This window comes from Venturia canescens, chromosome 6 (assembly GCF_019457755.1).
Source record: "Venturia canescens isolate UGA chromosome 6, ASM1945775v1, whole genome shotgun sequence".
NCBI lineage: Eukaryota > Metazoa > Arthropoda > Insecta > Hymenoptera > Ichneumonidae > Venturia > Venturia canescens.
In genome coordinates this window covers 7,642,263-7,664,559 of record NC_057426.1, presented here as the reverse complement: position 1 = coordinate 7,664,559, position 22,297 = coordinate 7,642,263, and the positions used below count along the sequence as shown (strand labels likewise).

The following is a 22,297-nucleotide window of genomic DNA, read 5'->3' as shown; positions in this document are numbered from 1 at the left end:
ATTTTTTAATGGATTGTCGAAGGCTTGTCAAGAAATTTGAGTTGATCATTTTGTCTCCGCGAGTGGAAGCGTTCTGTAAATACAAATATTCTGACAATCGTGGAAATTTAGCAGCGCTACCGCAATTCTAATACTAACTGAATAAAATGAATGTTTTTTTCTAGTTAGATGCAGCAACATACGCGGCAAATGAAATCATGAAAAAATTGATTGATCGTTTAATTAATAAGGATGAGCGCGGTTGAATGCATAATTAAAAATTATGCAAATATCAATAGCTAATGAGGCTCGTAATGGGAGTTTCTTCGAGATTTCAGCGATGAGGAAGTGTATTTGAAAAAATGTAAATTTGCCAAAGGATGCCACAGCAAATTATGAAAATTCGCGTAGAGGGCTCGGCGAAAAGGTTGCACACCTGGCGCTCCGCGCTGTTTCTCTTCGGGATATATTTATACGTGCCGGAAACGCGCGGTCAGAGGACGCGCGGCGCGAGGGTGTGTGCGTATATCCGGGACAAGTATGAGACGCTTTGAGGATAACTCGAGTAGGACGGGTACGTTTTAACCCCCGCGCGCCCGGCTCGAGAACTCCGCGGTGTCGGCGAACAGATTGAGCTTAGAAAAATGATTTATGGTCGGCGCAGAGTATCGTGTTACGAGCAACTTTTTCATGCGTATTTTCCGGTGCCTTCTTGTGCAAGATATGAGATAGCCGCTTTTCAGGCTGCGAGAGGGGGTTAGATTAGCATAAGATACAGCAGCTGCAACGAAACACACCTCTCGTAACCTCATATTTTCATACATACCATTTACATCGAAACCTTAATTATTTCGGATCCTGATGATGCGGACTAAAAACAATTTTGGTCGTGCATATTCAAGGAAATCGAATTTCACCGAATTTTAGTCAATTTTTTCTAACGATATACGACGGCCAATGACAACATTGACAAGTCCGGCAATTATGCAGTTTGGTTACTTTTCCGAAAATCGATGAAAGAATTTTTTTTCTTCTCGAAATTGTTGATTGGACTACAATAAGTGATATTCCGTCGGGAGAGGCTGACACTTTCCATAAAAACCATAAGTTATGGGGTTTTGAAGTTGTTGGAAAAATGTTATGAAATAGGGTATATTTGAATATATTGGAATTCACATTAAGACTGGTGGACACACACACACACTGTGTTTTGGAATGATGACAACTTCCTAATGCTGAAAGAAATAAATTTTGTTTCAGGATTCGATTACGATTTTTGATGACCGAACCCCAAAGTGCAATAATTCAATTATTATTAATCATTAACAAATATACGTATACATGCGTATATAAATTAAGGCTTCGACAGGAAGCATCAATCGCAGTCCAAGTATATTCAATTAAGTATCCCTCCGTATCCCTCTCGCGCTCAGTTCGATCTCATACACCCTCCTGGCGCGAATCCTCTGGTTTATACATCCTTCTCCCTCCGCCTTTCTCTCTCTCTCTCTCGTTCTTCTTCATAAGATCTTCCCTTGCTCGGAGATCTCCTGCAACCTTCTTGGCCCGAGGCAATCCGGCTTCCGATGTGTGTGCTTCAGCGCAGCAATCACTTTCTCACTCGTTATTCCTCGTCGTTTGTCTTCCACTTTGGTGAATCATAGCGGGAGCAAAGTCCCACGTATGCGAGAGAGGAGGGTAACGGAAAAAAAATATAATCGTACGACCCTCGCAATATTAATGAGTGGAAAATCAAACCCATTTTTTCTCTCCCCAATTAATCACTCATCGCGTCTGTGCTAAGAGAAATTAAGCTCATCCGAGAAGTTCCTGCTCTCGTAGAGTTTATTTATACCAATTATCGTCGCGCTACGTGTTATACGCTCGAGCGTGTTATACATCTCAATATCTTTGTATTTATATTACGAATCAATTAATAATCCGCAGGATTATCCGTCACGATTCAAGGCCCAAACGTTCCGAACGCTTTCACGACAATATCGAGTGCATCGGGGTCAGTTTCAAGGATAAAAACATAATAAAAACAAAACGATAAACTGTGAATTAATAAAAACCAAGTCGAAGCAGTGCGTGGAGCAGATGTTCTGACGGATGTACCATGCTCGTTTTCCTTCTGCGGATCGCGAAGAGTGAGAAAAAACGAGCAAGTCGAAAAGATACAAGGCAAAGGGGATGCTATCTCTCGCGAGTAGTAGTTCTAGAGAAATGCGAATCTGGGAGGAGAAGGAGGACGAAGCGTAGCGCAGGGAAGGGCGAAAGCGTATGCTACTCGAGCGCTTTCGACGTACTTTTCGACGAATGCCGCGATCTCTGCCCGAGTGCCGGTGAGGATCGCGAGGATGGCAAAAAGGGACAAGAGAACTCGTGAGAGGGACTCGAGGGCAGAGGCTGAAGAGAGAAAGAGAGAGTGAATAAGAGGGAAATACTAAGAGAGACGGAAGGAGAGAGCGAGAGAGGGTGGACGGTTGGTGCTCTCCAGCCGACGATGCTATATGCCGGAGGGAGTGGAGGACGTGTAGTCGGGTCACGAGGGCCACAGAGAGTAGCAAACGGCTGAAGAGGAGGAAGAGGAGAATGGAGGAGGGAGATGAGGTCGAGAGATGGCGCGAAGGACGAGAGACGGCACCAGGACGAGGGAAGTCGGGGCGGGAGGAGGCAGCGGGGAGCAGAAAGTGGGTTCTTTTACAAAAGGTACGAAGGAACGAAAGAGCAGAGAGCGGAGAGAGCCAGAGAGGGAGAGAAAGATCTCTGGACCTCGCGTAGAGACGTTCAATACCGTAGCAGGGCGACGAGCCACTGCTATTGGCTACCATTTTCTCTACGACCCTTGCTACGCACGTATATATATACGTACTTTTTTTTAGATAGTTACTTCGAGTCGTAGAGAAACATATACATCTGCATCTATGTATCTTCCTGTGCGAGTCTGTACGTTGATATACGCTTGTTTGTATATACAATATGTACGAATGTACGTATGTATCGAGTATATAATGTGAAGAACGTGTATACTCTACGTACCCGAAGGATACTTTAACTCGCTGCTCCTGCTCTCTACTTCTCTTCTTTCCTCTCATACTCGTTTCATTCTCCACGCCAACTTTTATCAATCTTCCTCTCTCTCTCTCTCTCTCTCTCTCTCTCTCACTCTCTCGCTTCCTCTCGCTCTTGTGCTCCGTGCTTGTCGTACGCTCTCATTTTCTCCTTCTTTCTCGGTCCCTTGTACCGTCGATCTTCTTTATTTTCTCTCCTCAATGTTCTATATCGCAACGCACGCGTCCCCTCCCTTCGTCAATCCCTGCCTCGTGCAGGCTCGAGGGTATACAAAGAGTAGAAATACTACGGAAAATAAGAAAGAGACGTATAGAAACTGCGAAGTAGTTTCGCCCTCTTTCTCCTTCTTTACTCTTACTGATCTTCGTATCACTCGCAAGCCTGCACGGAAGATCACGTGTGAAACTCCACCCTTTTCAACCCCCTGGAGCCTCGCACCCCCTCACGCTTGCAACGGGAATTCCGGTCACCGGAAACTCCGCGTATTCCGCTACAGATTTTCCTCCGATCGCGAACGGGGAGACGACACCTTTTCGTCTTTAGCTTCATTACTTTACGTTTTTGGCCGACAACAGTTTATTTGCGAAGTGAACATTCACATCGCGATAGTGAATGAGGAAATTAAACTCACGAAATTACAGCCACGCTAACGGACGTTATTCTTTCGAAAATCGATACCGCTGTACGTTAGGCAAACAAAACTGTTTGATTTGTCGACACGAATGTAGAAGAGGCTCCGCGCATTCCGTTATTAAAAATACAAATAGATATTTTATTTCTCGTTTGAGCGTGTCGTTGATCCACAAATGCGCTTCCTCGAGTATGAACGTAACGGGAATAACAATTCTTCACGAGCAATTTGACGGGAAGAATGTCTCCAATACGAGAAAACACAAACGCGAGACAGAATTTTATTGCCGAACCGAGAATGGTCAAAACGTACCTCGAGGCCCGTTGCAGATGCGGATTTCTGAACCCCTCAATTTTATTCCTCGCAGTCGGAATTTCAACTGTTTAACTAACTGTTAACTCGCGAATAGATGCAAATCAGGTTCAGAACGATTCTACATTTTTTTGAACACTTTTTACAAATTGTTATTATCATCACTTCTCACGGTTGCTCGTTGGCTATGGCAAACTTAGTTGCTTCCACAGAAAGTTCAATGCACCTTTACGATTCTTCACTCTCACTTTACGAATTCCAATCACACGGAATCATTTTCGAGTACAAAAGCTTAATTTTTTTACGGAAAAATCTCCAGAAATTTCAATTTTCACGAGAAATAAAAAAAAAAAATAGTCGAGAAACCCTTTGGTTTTCATCAATCTCCGTTTGACTCGAAGATAAAACGAATACTGATTCATTTTCATTGGTCTAATTTCAAATAAATTATTCCTTTAGTAATCGGAAGTGACAAAGTCAGAGTTAGAAAGTTCAGTTCAATACTCATGCCTCCGAAAAATGTTGCAAAAGTTTGGAGTTTGGAATTGAATGTTTTACCAAAAATCGTACTCCAAAAAATTGATTCTATAAAAATTACGTTATTCTTTCATTTTTCTTCAACCGAAGCGACGTTGAGCGAAATCTACGCGTTGATATTGTTCATACTTATTCTAAGAATGTATTTTTATGGAAACAGAAGTGAAATTGACATTTTCTTAGGATTATGCCCGTTTCGGACACGCCAATCGGAGATTATCAATACATTTTGTTCGAATCTATTCACTAATCCTGAAAGTTTGTGAATATTTCAAGAAAATCTGTCCACGAAATCGAATCACATGGGAGTTAGCTTAACTGTAATTCAAAATGCGAACCCGGTAACTGAAAAAGCTTCAATTTCGTATTTTAAAGTAATATTGTTTTTATTGTATGAGGCACTTAAATTTGCTTATACTCGGATTAACGTGGGAACATTGAAACCTTCGCGTTATATGAATGTTTTTATACATGTTTTATAACGATAATAACTTGGCCGATTCTTAATTCTCGTTACTTTTTAGCTTCATTGACTGCTCTTACGATACGAGCAAGAAGAAGCCACGAAGAAATACGTATCACAAAAAGTTATGTGAGATTAGGACGTATCTCACGCGTTGCAACGACTGCAAAATATAAAGCCATTATTCATTTTTCATTCATTTTTTCGTTTGTTTTCTTAACATTTATATTATTTATAAAAACGATATTGTAACGATTCTCCGATAAATTCACTGACATCGACGGTACAAAATATTTCAAAAAATGAGTTACACCTACAACGAGAATATTATTCGTATAAAGTATTTTTAAAATGATAGAAAATAACGAATAACGAAAAACTTTCCGCACTTCCAAACGAGTTAGCAATATCATAGGAAGGAAAAATTACGACGTAGATGTACGATTAATTAGTCCCGAGAAATTCGTATGAATCCTGACAAATTTATGGTTTTTTCGCACTTTTTCGCACTCACAACTCGATCTGTTTGTTTATCGATTTTTTTGTGAGACTATCTTAAAACAACAGCTTATTGATCTTTGAAACGGAAACGAATGATGTGTGTGTGTGTGTGACTGAGTATAAATATATATCCGCCGAAAGTCGTTGATGCGGGAATGTCGAGGTTCCATGACAATTTCGTACTTTCCTTCACTATGTGTATTGTTTTTGTAATAATATACATTTCTATAAAGTCGTTTGAGAACGATGAAGAAAAAATGCCAATGGAAATCCGATCGCAGTGTATCGCGTAGTCTCCGATTTTTGTCCACTCCGAAACTTAAATATTGACGAATGTCCTCGTTTGTTTAGCAGTTTCGAACGATATATCGAATAGAGAGAAAGAGAAAGGAACAGATTATGAAAACCAATAACTCTCAATGTGTAGGTAACGATGGATTGCTATCAAGATCAATAACATCTGGTTCAGATTTTTCATCAACTTTTGTCTTGGTAGTTTCGATTACACCTGAATCAGAAATATCAATGATCGTTGGCGTGACATTCACCGTTTCGGGGTCGTTTGAATTCTGAGTTCTCGAAAAGGCACTTATGATGGAAGACTTATTTGGAAAATCTTGACCTCTCGCGACCGATATGAGTTGAGCTCGTTTCGGTGGTTTTGTCTGTGAGGTCGAAGCTTTTGGGCTCGAAATGGGCGACGATTTAATATCCAATTGTTTCTTCATTTCTTCTTGTGTAATTTTCTTCGTATACTGCGTTATTAAAGGTACGCTTTTTTTCTCCTTCTCCTTTTCTTTCTCTTTTTCTTTATCTTCCTTAAGTGGTTTCTCTGTAGTTTTTTCTGTTTCCGTAATAGCTTTCCGTTTCGGTACTAAGGCATAATTCCACTTGTTTGGTAATTCCAAACTTTCATCGCCGAGATACTCCTTCCTTATTTCCGGCGAAACGTACCAGCAAACTTTCAAATGCATCGGACCTTCTTCTGGGCAAGCCATGTACTTCGACAATTCACGGATTTTATGGGCAATGCTCGACTTCAAAAGTGGACTAGATCCACCATCGTCTTGTTTCTTCCGGTTCCAAAACGTCATGAATTCCTTTACAAGAAAACCAGCACCGTGAGTATTCCCGTGTATCAGTCTTATCAATTCAGGCAATGCCTCCGCTGGAAGTCTCTTCTTTTTCGATCCCCCTCGCCTATCCTCCGCTTCCTCTTTTACCGCTTCTCTTTCCTCACTCGTTTCCGCGGTTTCTTCCCCATCACCATCCACGTTTTCGCCTTCGTTTGCCGTCCCCAATATTATCGGAGTTGCTTGCACCCATGCTTGACGAACTGTGAGAAAGTCCACCAATTTTTGTGACACTGTAAAGTAAAAAGAGCAAATTAATTATCCTATCATCAAGAAATCAATAGTCACAATTTCACTATCATTTTTAGTATTAGAATTGTACGGATACTTCCAGCGTTTTTTACCTACGTAAAACGGTAATTTAGCGGTGATTTTCAGAAAATAGTGAACTCAAGAATGTTGAATATAACACACGTCCATCGATTCTTTAAAAACAAGCGGAAATTCTGCCAAAAATTTAACCGAGAATATGTTTTTGAAAAAATTCACAATTTCATTCAGCTGCAGGAATGCAGAAACTTTATCAACAGCATCGAAATTAAAGCAATCAATAACTTTTGTTTCGGGCTATCATAGTGAACGACCCGGAACTGTTTCTTTCCTTTTATTATTTTTTCATTAGGTGAATATTGATTAATCGCAGTTCGGTTGTTCTATTATTGATCAACGTGATTCAGATCATGATTCAGATTTTGATCCTATCGGAATCTTGGTTCATCAAATTTGGCAATAACTCACTGTTTTGGGGATAGGCGTTCGAAGGACCTTGCCATACGCAGCCAATAACTCTAGGTTTGACCTTGGAAGGCTGAGTTTTTCGTTCCGCTTCGAATTCCTCACCGAGAATTTTCAATTTGTACTTTTGCGTTTCCGGTGACTGTAATAAAAACGAATTTCTTTCAATTGAATTTCCGAATTTGAATTTTTGTGTGCGTCGTTCTTTTTTTCGAACTATTGGTCAAGTTACCATGTCCTCCTCGTCGTCGTCAGCCTGAGCTTCTTCTTCAGAAAGATATCTGAAATAAAATTAAAATAGTTAAAGATAGAGCCTCGCTTCTATAATCGTTTTTTTCTGCAACTTCAACTCACCCATGGGGAACCATGAACTCGTTGTCGACGTCGTATTCATTGTCGTCAGGATTCTCCTCTTCTTTCTCATCATCCGAACCATGTAAAGATTCGCCAGGTTCCTCCTCTTCCCATTCCTCATCAGAATCAACGTCGTAATCGAACCATTTCTGAAATTGTACATGAAAAAACAATTTTTCAAATCACTGATTCACCGTAGTGTGCATTCAATAAAAGTCAATAATTTTTTTTTCCAATTCTTAAAAAAAATATTTTCTGTGGAGTGGTTAAATCTGTCACAAAATGTTTAAATGTTCATGCGTGCCGATTGACTTAATCTTGAAGAGTATTCGAAGCCAAATGTACAATGGAGACTTACAAAAACCAAAAATGAACGTGATAAAAATTTGTCGATAAAAAATGTTGCAAGTTTTAAAAAATGTTCTTTCTCCTGAAATTGGTATTTCTATGATCGACATAATTGATCGAAAAAAAGGAACTCTACAATGAGTAACGAAAACTTCGAGGGTTTTTCCTCTCGGTTCGTTTGAAACCGAGGAATTTGTTCATTCGACGGATCAACAATGAATAGGCAGGACGTTCGTATCAGAAGCGACTTCCTTCGTCAGCGATATGGCACGAAGCTCCTCATTCCTCGGTATTAAAGTCTGAAAAGTTTTACTCTTAACGTTTTCATTCATTCAACGAAACATAAAAATATCATTTGACATACGACGCAGTCTGTCGAGACTAGCGCGAGTGAGTCCATCGTTTCACTTCGAAAACGAAATTCTTCGAGTACTCGAGCAAGCCCTGGAACGCGATTTTTGTAATTCTAATCTAAATGTGTGCGATTTTTTACTCGTGATATTCGACGTATTGTGCCACGTTACAGCTCAAAATGTTCGACTTAGATTATCGCTGACAGTAAAAATAAGCATTGAAATGAAAAAGTAACGGTTGCAGCTTATTCAATAGCAATAATGTGATTCTCAAAATATTTGCATTGGTAGCTTATTTACGATTAAAACATTCAATTTCGAGTTCTCCGATCTAATTATCACCCGATCTAACGATTTTTTTATTAGTGATGTTTCAAAGTAGCGAATACAACGAAATTATCTCAAAATATTTTCGCTTGTTGGCTATTTCGATAAACGATCGATCGAGGACCGAGAGACGAGTGTGAACTTTCAGTAAACGCGTATATTATAAAAACGCGATGATAAAAATCATCGCAAATAGGAGTGTGCAGCTTTTGGCAGCAGATTTATTTCTCCGAAAAAATAAATAAAAAAAAGAAACCACGTCGATCGACAAACGATTTTGGTGGATGCAGTTATCGTTTTTGGGTTTGTTGAAATCAAATTTTCAAGATTTCGTCAAATTTGTCAATGATTTCAAATAATTACATTTTTTCGTGCTCAAGACACGATATTGTTTCATACTTTTCGAAGCACGTGCCACAGAACTCAAAATTTCCACTCCAGAAATGAGGGGCAAAAAATTTGCAGCATCCCATATCTGTTGACTTTATCATATTCACGATTAAAATGGAAGCGACGTGTATATCGAAGGACGATGAAAAACGTTTCGAATTCAATGTGAAGAACAAAGCTAATTTCAATGAACGTTTGTGAGAAGTTTGAAATATTCGCAGAGTGAATAGAATTCTGTCTCGGAGTAGCAAATTATCAATAAGAATGAATGCAGGACATTCCAACTATTTTGCTGACACCAGTGCGCGCTGGTAACGTGTGTTTCTTCTCGATAATATTATCTCTACGTGACAGGACGTTTCGTCGTTTGCGCGTGTCTTCGACAGCTCAGTCCCACTCGACTCTGAAAACAGTCGCATTTTTTTTCGTACTTTCGGAGCGTTCGAGCGCATCTTTTCCAATGAAAAATTGTCATTTTCCCGTTTTTTTCTACTACTTTTTTTCAATAATCGTGAGAAAGACAAAACAGACGTAGAACAACGTGGAAAAATGATATTCCCATCGAATGTGAACGATAAAAACAGAATTTAGTGAAAAGATGCAGGTTTACACGATAAATACCGATCCTACTTCGTTTATATATACTTTTCGATAAAGTTCTTGCTTCATCACATTCTAAATGGTACAAAGAGTAAGAGGGAAAATAGAACCATGGCAGAAGTGCCAAACGTTATTTACAGCGCGTTGTCACACTTCAGGCCATCTGTATTAGCTGTTTTATGCTCCATTCAGATTAGAGCGACCCCTGTAACACACATGGGATTAAATCCCCACGAAGCACGTACGATCGTGCCGTATAAACGCATAAAAATACATTTACAGCCTCTCGGCTTATGATCAGGGATTATTTTATTTACGAATCTTATGTGCAAGTTGATTAATCGATGGGCAATTGTAAAAACATAAGTCAATCGATATTTAGTAACTTTCTTTGGACTCGAGACCCATTTTTTCTTCATTGTTCGAACCCCCAGGAAACGCAGACAATTGTCAAGACTCCAGAAGAATGTAAGATTGAAAAAAATGACTTTGAATTATTTCCTGCCATGGTTAAGGTTTTGATTCATTTCGATTTTGTTTTCGTCAAAATAAAATGAGCTCATGAATCGTCTATTTCGAATAAGCTTCTTCGTCCACGTTATCGTAGAACTGGTTATTCCACACGTAAGAATAAATTGAGGACGATCAATTATATCGGTTAGTGATTATATTTATTAGCGTGAAAGATGAGACATGACAGCACGCGCTCTCGCAAGATAAATTCATCGGATGACGCGACATTAGTAAGCACGTGGGATTGCTATCCCTGCGACATCGCTTTTACAACGAAGTCTCAAATTTCGTCTGTACGGCTGATTAATTTGTAACGATTCCGTTTTATAATCGTAATAATAAAGATTAACAGTGTGTGGTTTCTTTTTATCGAATATCTGTTACTGCGGGCATTTTATTATTTGTGAAATTCATTCGGTCGATCGCGCTCTTAACTTAGTTTGATCAACAAATACGAAAATTTCAGGCTTCTTTAGAACACTGAATATGATATAACTACATGATTAACGATTTTCAAAAAACTTCAACATTCCGACAAAACAGAAGCAAGTAAAAAGTTTCGTAACAAGTTTTTCCTGCTACATCCTAAAATGTCGAGATCATTATTTTTTTTATAAACATCGTTTTAACCTTTCGCACGACCGTATTTTTTGGGTGATGCAAATTAGGACACTCGCAAATTTTGCGATTTTGAAATCTTAATTCTCTATTAAATTTTCAATAATCTGACTTCACTTAAAAAATTCATCTATATTATGCACAAATTTCGTGCAAAAAAAGGTCGATTTCAATGTAAAAATCCTCGTCCTTAAAAGGTTCATGCTCGTGTTTCCTACCCTTTGTTCGTAATGGAAGAAAAAATCGTGGAATCTGATAAACTATTTTTATAGTGATTCAATCGGTTACAGAATTGAAAGTCGTTCGCAGTTTTAGGATCGTTTGTATGGAAAATGTAAATTTTGCGTAGAACTAAAAGAAAAATCTGATTCCTCTTGACTATGATTAACATTTGGCTTCATAATCGCAGTATTACGGCATTGTTAACGGCTTCGAAGCTCCGACGATAATTCTCCAGTTCCAATTCACTTTTTAAACGTAAATGGAAACTCCGTTCTGACGTGAATCCATGATCGAATAATCATTTTATCAAAATTTACGTAAAAACGATTAGTAATCCCGAATGGGAAATGAGCGATGCGTACATTCGGACGGTAAACAATAACAAAATACGGAAACATTATCACAGGAGTAATATAATACGCGGTAATATTTGGGCTGCGTACATTCTTCGTTTTTGAACGTTCTTCCTTTAATAATCGAGCGAGAAATCGAATCAAATTAGATGCCACCCATCATTGGAAATTAGTAATTAGAAACCCCAACAAAATCGTGAACATTTACACAAACGCAGTTCCACAAATTGAAAACGACGCTGAAGTTCGCAACGTTGGAGTTCAACGAAATGAACGAAAAAAAGATTAATAATTCATTATTTTTTTATTTCACGAATTATTGATGCGGCTTGAAATATGACGAATTGGAAATTCGGCAGGGAAGAAAATTGGAGATTTACTGGAATTATTTGAGAGTTTTTGTAGACCATTTCGTTGGACTCCAACGTTGGAAACTTCAGCGCCATAATTGAAAGATATTCAAAGATATTGCAGTGGAAAATATGAAGGTTTTGCCAGATTCCAAAAATGGCTGAGCAAATGTGATGCATGTTTTTGGTGACCTCAAATATAGCATCGAATGGAGCATCGAAAAACGAAATATCGTTTTTCAAGTCAGCTTTGAAAGAATTAAAAATACAAAATAAAACATTTGAAGAGTCGCTCATCTTTGTTTTATATGAAAGTTATCGTTGTATTTCGAACTTTATTCATCTTCCCCATTCTAACGTTAACTTTATTGCATAACGTATCAATATCATAATTTTATCAAATATCACGTTAGCCACGAATAGCACACGTAGCGATTCTTTTCCCATATTTTTAGCCGTATCATTTTGCTCTTTGTGTATTTCCGATATTCGTGGTACGGTACCGATAATAATTCCGTTAATGTGAACTGTTAATGAAAAATTCTTCGTCAAAGTATGAAAATTTCGTTATAATCATTCGACGAGATTGAGGCCTGACAACTCACGCACGCTTTGTGCCTACGACCATTTTCCTGAAGTGATCACAAAGTTTTATCTTTTCCAGTACTAAGACGAATAAAAGTTGACACAAATTGTTCTCTTTTTCGAAGAAAAAGTTCCTGGACGTTTGCTTCCTCAGGATTGAACATCAAGGACCGATCGATAGTTTGGTAAAAATGAATGATCGTCGCAGGGTGGTTTCGATATTTCATGAGTAAAAAAAATTGGCATTCCATTCTCCACAGAATGTTTCATTTCGAATGCGGATCTTCGAATCGTCTCGAGTTCGATAAACGTGTTCATGAGCCACGTTAGTTGCTCCGGCATGGCTGTTTGGCGCCATGCCGGGGAGATTCCGCAATGAAATAAATGTGCCTGAATAAATATTGTGCATTAAATTTATCCACGAAAAAAGGAAAACTTGATCCGATGATGGATACTAAATTTGCTAACGTTTTGTTGGTTCCTGGACGAGTGCGGTGCGACGAAATGGGAATGGATTAAGGAAATCACGGATTCAAGAATTAAAGAAGACGGCTTAACGACCGGTATTGGCTATTGTACAGATACAAGTTCAGTCTCGAAAGTTGAAGGGTTCGGAAAGCCCAACAGTCCTCGTTTGTGTCTCGACTAACGTTGACGGAGGTTTTTCTAATCTGTAATCACTCAGTCTTTATATTTCATCTCACATGCAAAATAATCGGTATCGAAATGTGTTGGACCAAGAGAGAGAGAAAAAGAGAGACGGAGAGAGGCAATCGACAGAAAAAGGAAAAGAGAGGACTATAAAAAGAGAGTGGAGGGGGGAGGAAAAGATAGATCTGGACGGTGGTGGAATGGTCCACGTCAAATCCCGTACAGACTCCCTGGGGAACTCTACGCAGAGACGGTACCGGGTGGCACAGAGATCACGATATCGCGAGTCTCGTCACCAAACTGAACCTTCTCTATCTCCAATTTTTTCCATCTCTCTCTCGTGCCCTCTCGTTCCACTAATTTGCTCACTCTCTTTCTCCGGCTCTGCGTCTTTCTCGCTCTTTTCATTTATTCCGCTCGGTTTTTCTGTGTACGTTTGCGCTCTCGAAATCCTCGTACTAGTACCAAAACGTTCCTCGTACGATTTGCTACCGTCGCAGGAGGAACCACGCGGGGACCATTTTTATCGCACTCTTCGAACTACTTTTTTTCATCGAAATTTAGATTCCCTCGACGGGGGTTAAAAAACACTTGGCTCGACGAGTGCAAGTGGCTTTCGCGCCTCGCGTGCTTTCTCTCTTCCCCTCTATCTCTTTTTCTCACTTCGAACCACCGGGTGGTTGTGTCACGTCAGACAACCTCGGGCACTCGTGTCAATCGGTTCGGTGATGATTTTACGAGAGGCACTCTCGTCGGCGCGATCTCAATTTCGAAATTCGACATAAACGTAGCAAGATTTTCCTTGGAAAAATTCGGGCTCGATTTACGGTACGAAAGAAATTCATCGTTTCGCTCGCCGATCGGGCGTTGCGACCTCATCAACGTTCGTACTTTTAAATACTTTCGATCGTTTGAAATGAACGATTTCCGTGCTCTCGGTCCTCGATAAATCTCCTGTGGCCTAAAACCGCTGATAAAATAAGAAAAACACGTTTACCCATTCGGAATTGAACGAATTTTCGAATCTCAAGTATTTCCGTTTGCGAATTACGAGTAAGATTTGACAAATATTTTTCGTATCAACAAGTTTTTTCGATTCCACCGGTCGAAAAAATGATTGGAGACGCTGCGATGTTCGACGTGAGTAAAATACGATCCGGCGACCCCCGAGGTCGCAGATTATTTCGAGTGTTAATGAAAAAAAAAAAAAAAAAAAAAATTCTTTTTTTTCCTCATTCCCGACCAGCGATTATACTCGCCGCGTATTGTAAACTTTCGTGATTAAAATGATAATCTATATCGCCGGAGTGTGAGCTCGAATCAAGTTTCGCAATACTTTGATATTAATTATACACACAAAAGAAAAAACATTTCAGAGTAGCACGACGAGAAATGAATTAAATCTCATTGATTTTGGTTCGTATTGAATCGACTACGATCGTTCTTTACACAGACAAAAACAATGTATCTGTTTATTTCTTCATTCAAACTCTAACGATCTCCGGAAATAAGAATTGCCTCCGTGCTGCAAAATAGTGATCTCGAAAAATCGTCCGGACGAACATTTTCATGAGTGCATAAATGGAAACCACATTGATTAATTAAACATGGGGCATTCCGTGGCACCTTCGAAATTCTTTGAATCCTCGGCCCTCTCGATCAGTGACGAAGCTTAAAACTTTTTTCTTCGCACCGAATAATCGGCAACGGATTCTGGGATTGTTTTGTTTTTATAATTTCTTTCGTATCTTTTGTCGAATTGAATTTTCGCTCTACTCCTCTGGGCTGAGGCGTTTTAGGGCGAATTTTAGTCGGGAAGTACTCCAATAACTCTCCGAATTCGCTACTAGCAGGATAAAAAAGGAAATTTAACAATCCCGAATCATGAAGCCGCCGAAATAATGGAAAATCTCGACGAATGAAAGAGAAAACTTCAAAGGGATTGGGAATGAGGAAGTGCCGTGAAATGCCCCATATACGAAGCAATGTCGAAGGAGAGTACGATGACGGTGCAGAGAGCTGAGTCGAAGAAGTCCCGGTAGAAGAATAAAATAAATAAAAACAGTAAAAAATTGGCAAGGAACATTGAAATGATAAAGTTAGCTTGTTCGAAGTGGGATCATTTGATTTTTGTTGCTTCGATATGAAACGTTTGGAATGATTGGTATAACGATCGAAACACGTGCAGGCTGTTGTACACGTGAAATTGCATATTCTCGTGATAAGTATCTGGGGAATGTCAGAGGATGTCAGAGACGAGCGCCCACGAGGGGTCGACGGCTCTGACATCTTCGAGCAACGAAGAAACTTGTCGTTGATAATTCAATAAAATAATTCTTCGTATGCACTGCGGGAACACGAACTAAATCGATTCATTTTCATTCTTTTGTCCCTCCTTCCCCTGTACGATTTTTGTCTCCTATTTTTCCCATTCCCCAGCATCGAAACCAGAATATATACCAGAGATGAAAGCTCATCGAGCGAAAGATGAAAGCTCATCGAGCTTTCATCTATTGTTAACGAAACATGCTTCATAACGCTCCATGCACAAATGTTTAATCATTTGGTTATTTCCAGCAGGAGATGACCGACGAACTATTGTTCTCGGTGCTCGGTCTGACTATGGACTCGGCGAATACCAGCGAAATATTTCCTCCGACGTTAACAACACCGCCCTACGATTACGAAGCAACAATGTGTCGAACAACGAGCAACGAAAATCCACACATTTTTGATGCCAACATCGACACGAACGCGGGAATTAACGAGACCGAGTGCTACACCGATCTGACTTGTTCACTACCAATGCCTTGGAGCGATTGGACAACGAGTCCTTCTCTTTCATCCAGTAATTAACGATTATACTTGAAATCTGATTAGCTCCACTAAACAATCGTGTCTGAGCCTACGATTCGGCGACTTTTCAGTTTTTATTTCTAATTATTCGAACGCTAAAGAATCGCGTATTTATCATTTAGTTTAGTCAAATGATCATGACGCGCGTGTTATCGCGGATTGAGGAACTGTGGATTTCGACGGATACGCACAGAACTTCGTACCGTCAGGCTTGATTTAGGAATTAAACCTGGGAGACACAAAAATCGTCATCGTTCTGTTATCGCGACTTAAAATCCTTCATAACGATTTTCTGGACTATGTCCGATCGATTTCGATAGAGAACACTGTTCAAGGGACCAGTTTGGAAAGTGAACATGATCAGAGCTTTTTGTCAGAAGAAAATCGTGTTTTTTGCTCCCTTTTAACTGGCTCGATCGAATTCTGGGAAAAAATTAAATTCACTTGGAACAATTTGATAACACGATTTCTACGGGTGTTTTCGATTAAATTTATATTGAGAATTAATGAACAAAATACTTTTCTCATTCAGGCTGTTTCAGTGAACTCAGCGAACTAGACTCAGAGCTCGAGTGGTGTCTCGATCGGAGTTGGAACGCGGATTTGCCCGAAAGAACACCCCTCTGCACGCCCGGGTGCGAAGGCTTTTTGCATCTTCCACTTCCCAAGCCTCAACAAGTGTTTCAACACGACGAGCCGTTGTTCGTTCTCGGCATTGACCTGAGGGCGCTCGAAGATACACTAGGAACTGGTACTATAATTGTTTCATCAATTTATCGAGAGAATACGATCGGGAATGAAATGCTCTTTGAAAGGAATGTTGACAGGAAAAATACCACGCTGTTTGGTTGCAAAATTTTTAAAGTTTCACGTGAAATCCTTGAGAAAAATCAGGAGTCAAAAAAATGTCTGTGTTTAAGATCGGTTTTTTAAATTTTTTGAGTTTGTGAAAAGAAAAAAGCCTGAGAATGTGGAGAACGAGAATTCTTTCATACCTCGAGGAATAATAACGAATTTTTTTTGCTAAAGCAAAAATTTTGACGTTTGATTTCGATACAAAATGCGAGTCTCTTGGTCCTCCGGATATTTTGTAATATGAAAAATTGAGTCTCCTCGTTCATTTCGTCAGCATTTTAGAAAGTATATAAAATGCATACGGAAAGTAGCAATGATCGAGACTTTTGATGTTGCAGACATGAACAACAATCAATTCGATGGAAACCTTTTGCTGTCAAACAACGCGAACGATGCTCTGGCTACGCACGATTATACGAATAGAAACATATCTCATGCCGTCGAGGATCGTTGCTTTCCGTGCACTTATCAGGGCTGTCTCAAGGTATATTTTATATTCCAAATATTTCGAAAGCAGAAATCTCTAGCATTCGGAGATTCTTGAAAATAATTATTTTATGATGAAATTTTCGCATTTTTAAATCTCCTCAAACTTTCTTTGAGATTCAAACTATTTTTTGCAGTATTTGAGAAATTTTTTCAAAATTTTTCGAAATATTTTTTCTATCGATTCGAAGATAAGAATCGATCTTGACATTCGTGAGCATTGAAATTTCTGCTTTTTTCAGGTTTACGCGAAAGCTTCGCATTTAAAAGCTCACTTGCGTCGTCACACGGGCGAGAAGCCATTCGCATGTACGTGGGCGGATTGTGGTTGGCGCTTCAGCCGATCTGACGAATTGGCACGACATCGAAGATCTCACTCAGGCGTAAAACCGTATCCGTGCGAGATGTGTACAAAAAGATTCGCACGAAGCGATCATTTGGCGAAGCACCGAAAGGTTCATCGTAAAAATGCTTATCCGTTGTTTCAAAACGGTAAACAATTTCGTTCGGGCAAAATGAATGTTTTGCCATCTGAACTTTAATTCAATGTGCGGCGAAAATTTTCGTCAGGGACACTTGATAAATGCCAAAGAATATAACGTGTGACGAGCTATTTTTCCAGTATCAATCAAACTAAACAATACCTTAAAATTAAATCTAAACAAGCAATAAGAATGGTGAGATTTTGGCTTTCGTTTGAAGTTGTGACGAGGAAACGAAAACACTTTGCAGCAAAACTCTCCGAAATACTTCGTTGAACGGCCCAGCCATCTTGCAGCGATTTAATTACAACATGGCAGTTAAAACTTATCATAAAGTTTATGTAAATCTTTCGATCATCATGGAGATGCGAAAAAAAGGAGCAACGAGTCTCGACCGAGTGGATGCGAAAATATATCGAACTTCATGAACTTCGGTCTTTATTCTCCTTTTCTCTTCATTTTCCAGGTTTCCGAAATGCTCGCAGTTCGTCTTTGAAAATACATCATCGATAGTCTCAAAATGGACCTCGTGAAAATTCGTCTGCTCGGTGTACTTTGTGCCACGCGACTTTCGAAATATCGCCTAAACTCTTTGGAATGAAGCGCAGAAGCATAAAAACACTTTTGTAGCATATAAATGTTCCCATAGAAAAATCGGTTATGAGGTTCACCAAAGAAATGCCTAAAACATTCACCCTGCCCCGTGGAAGGCCTGAGAGCCAAATACATTTTTGATCGACTCTCAAAGCTTAGTTGCTGCTCTATATAACAAACGGTTTCAACGATAGGGGCAGTGTTTCACTTGGAATGGGTTCGAAATACTCACTGTGTCTTGGGAGAACGGTTTCCGGGGTGTTATGGTCGCACTTTTTTTTCTCCATGTGCCCCAGTAGGGCGGTCGTCGATTCTCAGCAAAGGCCAAGTATTTCGCGCGTTGTTTTTCAACCATTGGTTTGGGCAGATTGACTACGTCGCAACCACCAATCTCATCCTCATCTGTTGGCAAACAAAATTGTAATGGTGGAGCAAAATAATCATTAATTCGCCTCGAGATGTTTTTCATTCGAAAAATTTGAATTTTTTCTCATACTCACCAATGATCGTGACGTCGTCGTGCGAATCCGGAGGCCAAGTTTTGCCACATTTTCTCTTCTCTCTGCTTTTTATTTCCTTGACGTAAAGACGTTCGGTTCCATCTAATTTGTCGATACAAACCACATCGAATTCTTTCTTTTCGGATTCGTTGAGACTACGACGACAAACCGGCGCTACTCTCATATCGACTTTGACTTGAAAGGGCATAAAATTGCTTATTCGTACAGGCTTCTTTTCCTCGACGACCTTCGCTTCCGGTTTTTTCGGAGTGAAAAAACTCGCAAAAGTCGACGCAGCTTTTTGTTTCTTTCTTTCGGCCTCGAGTCTTTCCTCTTCTTTCTTACGCTTCTCTTCCTCTTTCGCCTCTTCACGCTTTTTCCGATCCTCTTCTTTCGCTCGGTCCTTTCGCTCCTTTTCTTTCTGTTTTTGTCTACAATTAAAAACAAATTTGCGTTACAACAGAAATTTTATTTAAATTCACATTGGTATTTCCTTTATTATAATCGTACTCAATTTCCATTTGCTTCTTCAATTCCTTCTGCTCTTTCTCCTTTCTTTTTTGCTCTTTTTCCGCCTCTTCTTTTTCCTTCTTCTCACGCCGCCTCGCTTCTTTTTCCTTTTTCCGTATTAACCTCGCCTCCTCGCGTTGCTTTTCTCTTTCCTGCGTAATTATAAAAATTCTTCACCGTTTCATTGGCATGATCAAATGAAATGGCGCTATGACGAATTCGAAAACAACTACCGTGTACGAGAAATTATGGCACAATTATGAGATAAGGAAAAAAATAATTTCGATTTTTTCTAATGCTTCAATTAGGCAAATTACAACGCTTCGATTCAAAATTGTTTGTAGTCCTATGAATTATGAGTGATAATATTTACGAGTTTCTTGATGCGTTGCTCCTCACGACGCTTGGTCGATTTCATTCTCTTTTCAAGTTGTTTTGGTGTCAATTTTCTGTTCGCACTGTTCTTACTCTCAGATTTAACACCAGAAGTTGGTGTTTTGTCCAAGTTCGTGCCATTTACAATTTTTTTATCATCCTGAGACTCATTTTCTTTGTTCAACCTTCTCTCGTCCGTATCGTCGTCCGACGATGAAATTCCACAGACTGAATCCGAGTCCGAATGATCGTCTGAAGAACTGTCCGATTTAACTCGTTCGGTATCGTCCTCCAAATTTTCGAGCTCTTTCGCGAGTTCCTCGTTACTCGATTCGTCAAATTTCGAGGGCTCCAATTTTTTCACCTTTTTCTCGTCCTGCGAGGTCGTACAAATTTCTACTGAATTGCTATCTAGATTCTCACTCGTGTCGCACCTTTTCAGAACAACGATCAGTTTTTTCTTCTGCGGTGTTCGGACTTTTACTAAAAAACGTGTTATGTCACCCACCTTGGTTTCGCCCTTAGTATCTAGTTTTGTCTCTTTCAATTGAGCTTCTTCATTATCAGTTTCATTTTTCGAATCTTCTACAGGATTTTCAAATGTAATATCTACTATGTCTTCGTCTCTTGTATCCTTCGTGCCGAGTCCCACTTCCGATACTTTTTTATTCTCTGAATTCTCTGTTCTCGTAACCTTAACGATCTTAGGGCTACGAGTTTCACTAGGTGAAGGTGACATGTGTTTACGTTTTTTATTAGACAAAGAGTTAGGAGTTGTTGGCGTACCCAACGTTTGAAATGGCAAAAGTCCTGCAATTTCAAACGAATTTTTATTTTCATGAAAAATAAAATAAAAAAATATGTTCTTGCGTTCGAGTTTTAGACTGTAATCTATAATTATTTCTGTTAACTTTGTTTTATGGTTCATCGATCGTATGTAACAGAAAATAGCTTGAATAAATTAAATATCAGTATTTAAATAAGAATGAAATTTTGTACGAAATATAGGATAAAACAAGACTATTATTTTATTTTCTCAATACCTTGTATCATTTTCTTCTTTTTTGGGGTGATCACAATACATTCTTCAGTATCCATCGGTGAATCCATAACTTTCATCTCAGTTCTGAAAAAATTGGAAAAAATTTTGTTTGATAATTGACTTATACCGGAATGGCTCAAAGAATAGATGAATTTTTTTTTCACTAAAATAATATTGCTGGATTCTATATTTACATGATTATTTTGCTTTCAAAGAAACTGTATAATCCAGAGAAAAGTTAAACATAGAAAGTGCTATTATGATGAGCTTTCAGGATCAATTACTTTTCCAATTTTTATAGCGCTGTTGCTTCTTGAGTCAACATTGAGCCATTTTAAGTAACTACTCTCTGAATTCATGGGCTTCACTGCACAAAAAAATGTCAAAAAAGATATTCCTATTAAAAGTTCTCCTTTGAGAAATTCTATCGAATTGAAGTGATGAAAGTTTTCTAAACTTGTATTCAACTTCATGACTTTCTTCGCCGATATTATTATAGAAAAATATTGACAGAACATTTCGGTGTATAGAAGGGCAACAGGTAGTCCAAGCACTTTTTGTTTCGTTCGATCAATTTAAAAAAAAAACACTTTGATCGGATTTCGGAACAATTAGCGAAGCCCTAGATCCTAGATGTAAAAACCACATGTAAAATCCAACTTACTATCGCCAATCAGCGAAAACTTTTTCGTTGAGATCGAGTACTTTGTCTTTAAAAAGTTTAAAGGGCTGAACACGTAAATTGTAGGACGATCAAGTTCGCAAACATAACCTCCCCGCGTCGACGCCAGACAAGTTGCCGACAGCTTCGACGTTAGTTTATTATAACCGATGTACTTCACAAGTTATTTAAAAAATCTCAAGTTCCTCGCACTACACACAACTTTCAACGCTTCACGAAATAATTTGACATTTTTGTTCAATAAGAAAAATAATAACACTCCCGCGATTCCGGTGTCCTCGTTACAGAACGAAATCCGCGGGAAAATAAACCTTCAGTCGTCTCCCAGCGACAATTTCCTATCATGCGAATAAATGTGAAAGTAAAATTCTACTATTTTTTACACACGCATATAGGACTAGGGAATGTGGCGGGAATTACGAAATGAAAAATCCACTCGAACATCAATAACTCAATCATTTTATTAGATCAAACAACTTTACGAAATTAAGCATCAGGTTTAGGTTTAAAAAAATCACTAAACATCACAAAAGTTCCAATATCGTTGCATCGCACCTACGCAATCATCGATCCGGGAATAATCTATCTTTTAATTAAAAAAAAGCCAAGAAAATGAAACCTTTTGAATTTTATTTGGCTTTTTTATTTTTCTATTCGGTTAAATTGAAATTTTTCATAATCGATAACGAAGTTCCAGTACCTTGAAAAGTGAACCGTAAAACTCGTGTATTAAGATTCTATTAAAATTTGGATTTTTCTTCTATTTTGGATTCTTAGGCTTGCCACAGTCTGTATGAAATGTGATGAGAAATGTCTAAAAATGTAGACTCGCGAAAATAAGACGGACATTTAGAAAACGACGAATCATTGAGGTTTGGAAGAGAA

General features: G+C 38.9%; 2 protein-coding genes across 9 annotated transcripts; one reads left to right on the top strand and one right to left on the bottom strand.

Annotated features, from left to right (window-relative positions):
• Positions 1-4,894: 4,894 nt before the first annotated feature.
• On the bottom strand, positions 4,895-21,701 carry LOC122412146 (chromatin assembly factor 1 subunit A-B-like). Of its 2 annotated transcripts, XM_043421480.1 has the most exons (11): positions 21,395-21,701; positions 20,732-20,814; positions 20,197-20,498; positions 19,687-20,064; positions 19,314-19,465; positions 18,804-19,234; positions 18,536-18,705; positions 7,721-7,869; positions 7,599-7,647; positions 7,370-7,508; positions 4,895-6,864 (listed from the first exon to the last, which is right to left on the bottom strand). In XM_043421480.1, exons 2-11 carry the CDS (start codon positions 20,805-20,807, stop codon positions 5,915-5,917), a joined length of 2,796 nt encoding a protein of 931 aa, XP_043277415.1. In that variant the 5' UTR covers positions 20,808-20,814; positions 21,395-21,701; the 3' UTR covers positions 4,895-5,914. The 2 variants fall into 2 exon arrangements, with proteins under 2 accessions (XP_043277415.1, XP_043277414.1); XM_043421479.1 differs by having other exon boundaries at positions 19,687-20,498.
• LOC122412147 (early growth response protein 2-like) lies at positions 8,430-18,138 on the top strand. Of its 7 annotated transcripts, XM_043421485.1 has the most exons (7): positions 8,430-9,051; positions 12,459-12,564; positions 12,640-12,942; positions 15,611-15,878; positions 16,419-16,637; positions 17,080-17,225; positions 17,470-18,138. In XM_043421485.1, the coding sequence occupies exons 4-7, from the start codon at positions 15,614-15,616 to the stop codon at positions 17,767-17,769; spliced, it is 930 nt and encodes a 309-aa protein (XP_043277420.1). In that variant the 5' UTR covers positions 8,430-9,051; positions 12,459-12,564; positions 12,640-12,942; positions 15,611-15,613; the 3' UTR covers positions 17,770-18,138. The 7 variants fall into 7 exon arrangements, with proteins under 7 accessions (XP_043277420.1, XP_043277421.1, XP_043277422.1 ...); XM_043421486.1 differs by lacking the exons at positions 12,459-12,564; positions 12,640-12,942 and having other exon boundaries at positions 8,430-8,652; XM_043421487.1 differs by lacking the exons at positions 12,459-12,564; positions 12,640-12,942 and having other exon boundaries at positions 8,430-8,652; positions 15,608-15,878.
• Positions 21,702-22,297: the final 596 nt, after the last annotated feature.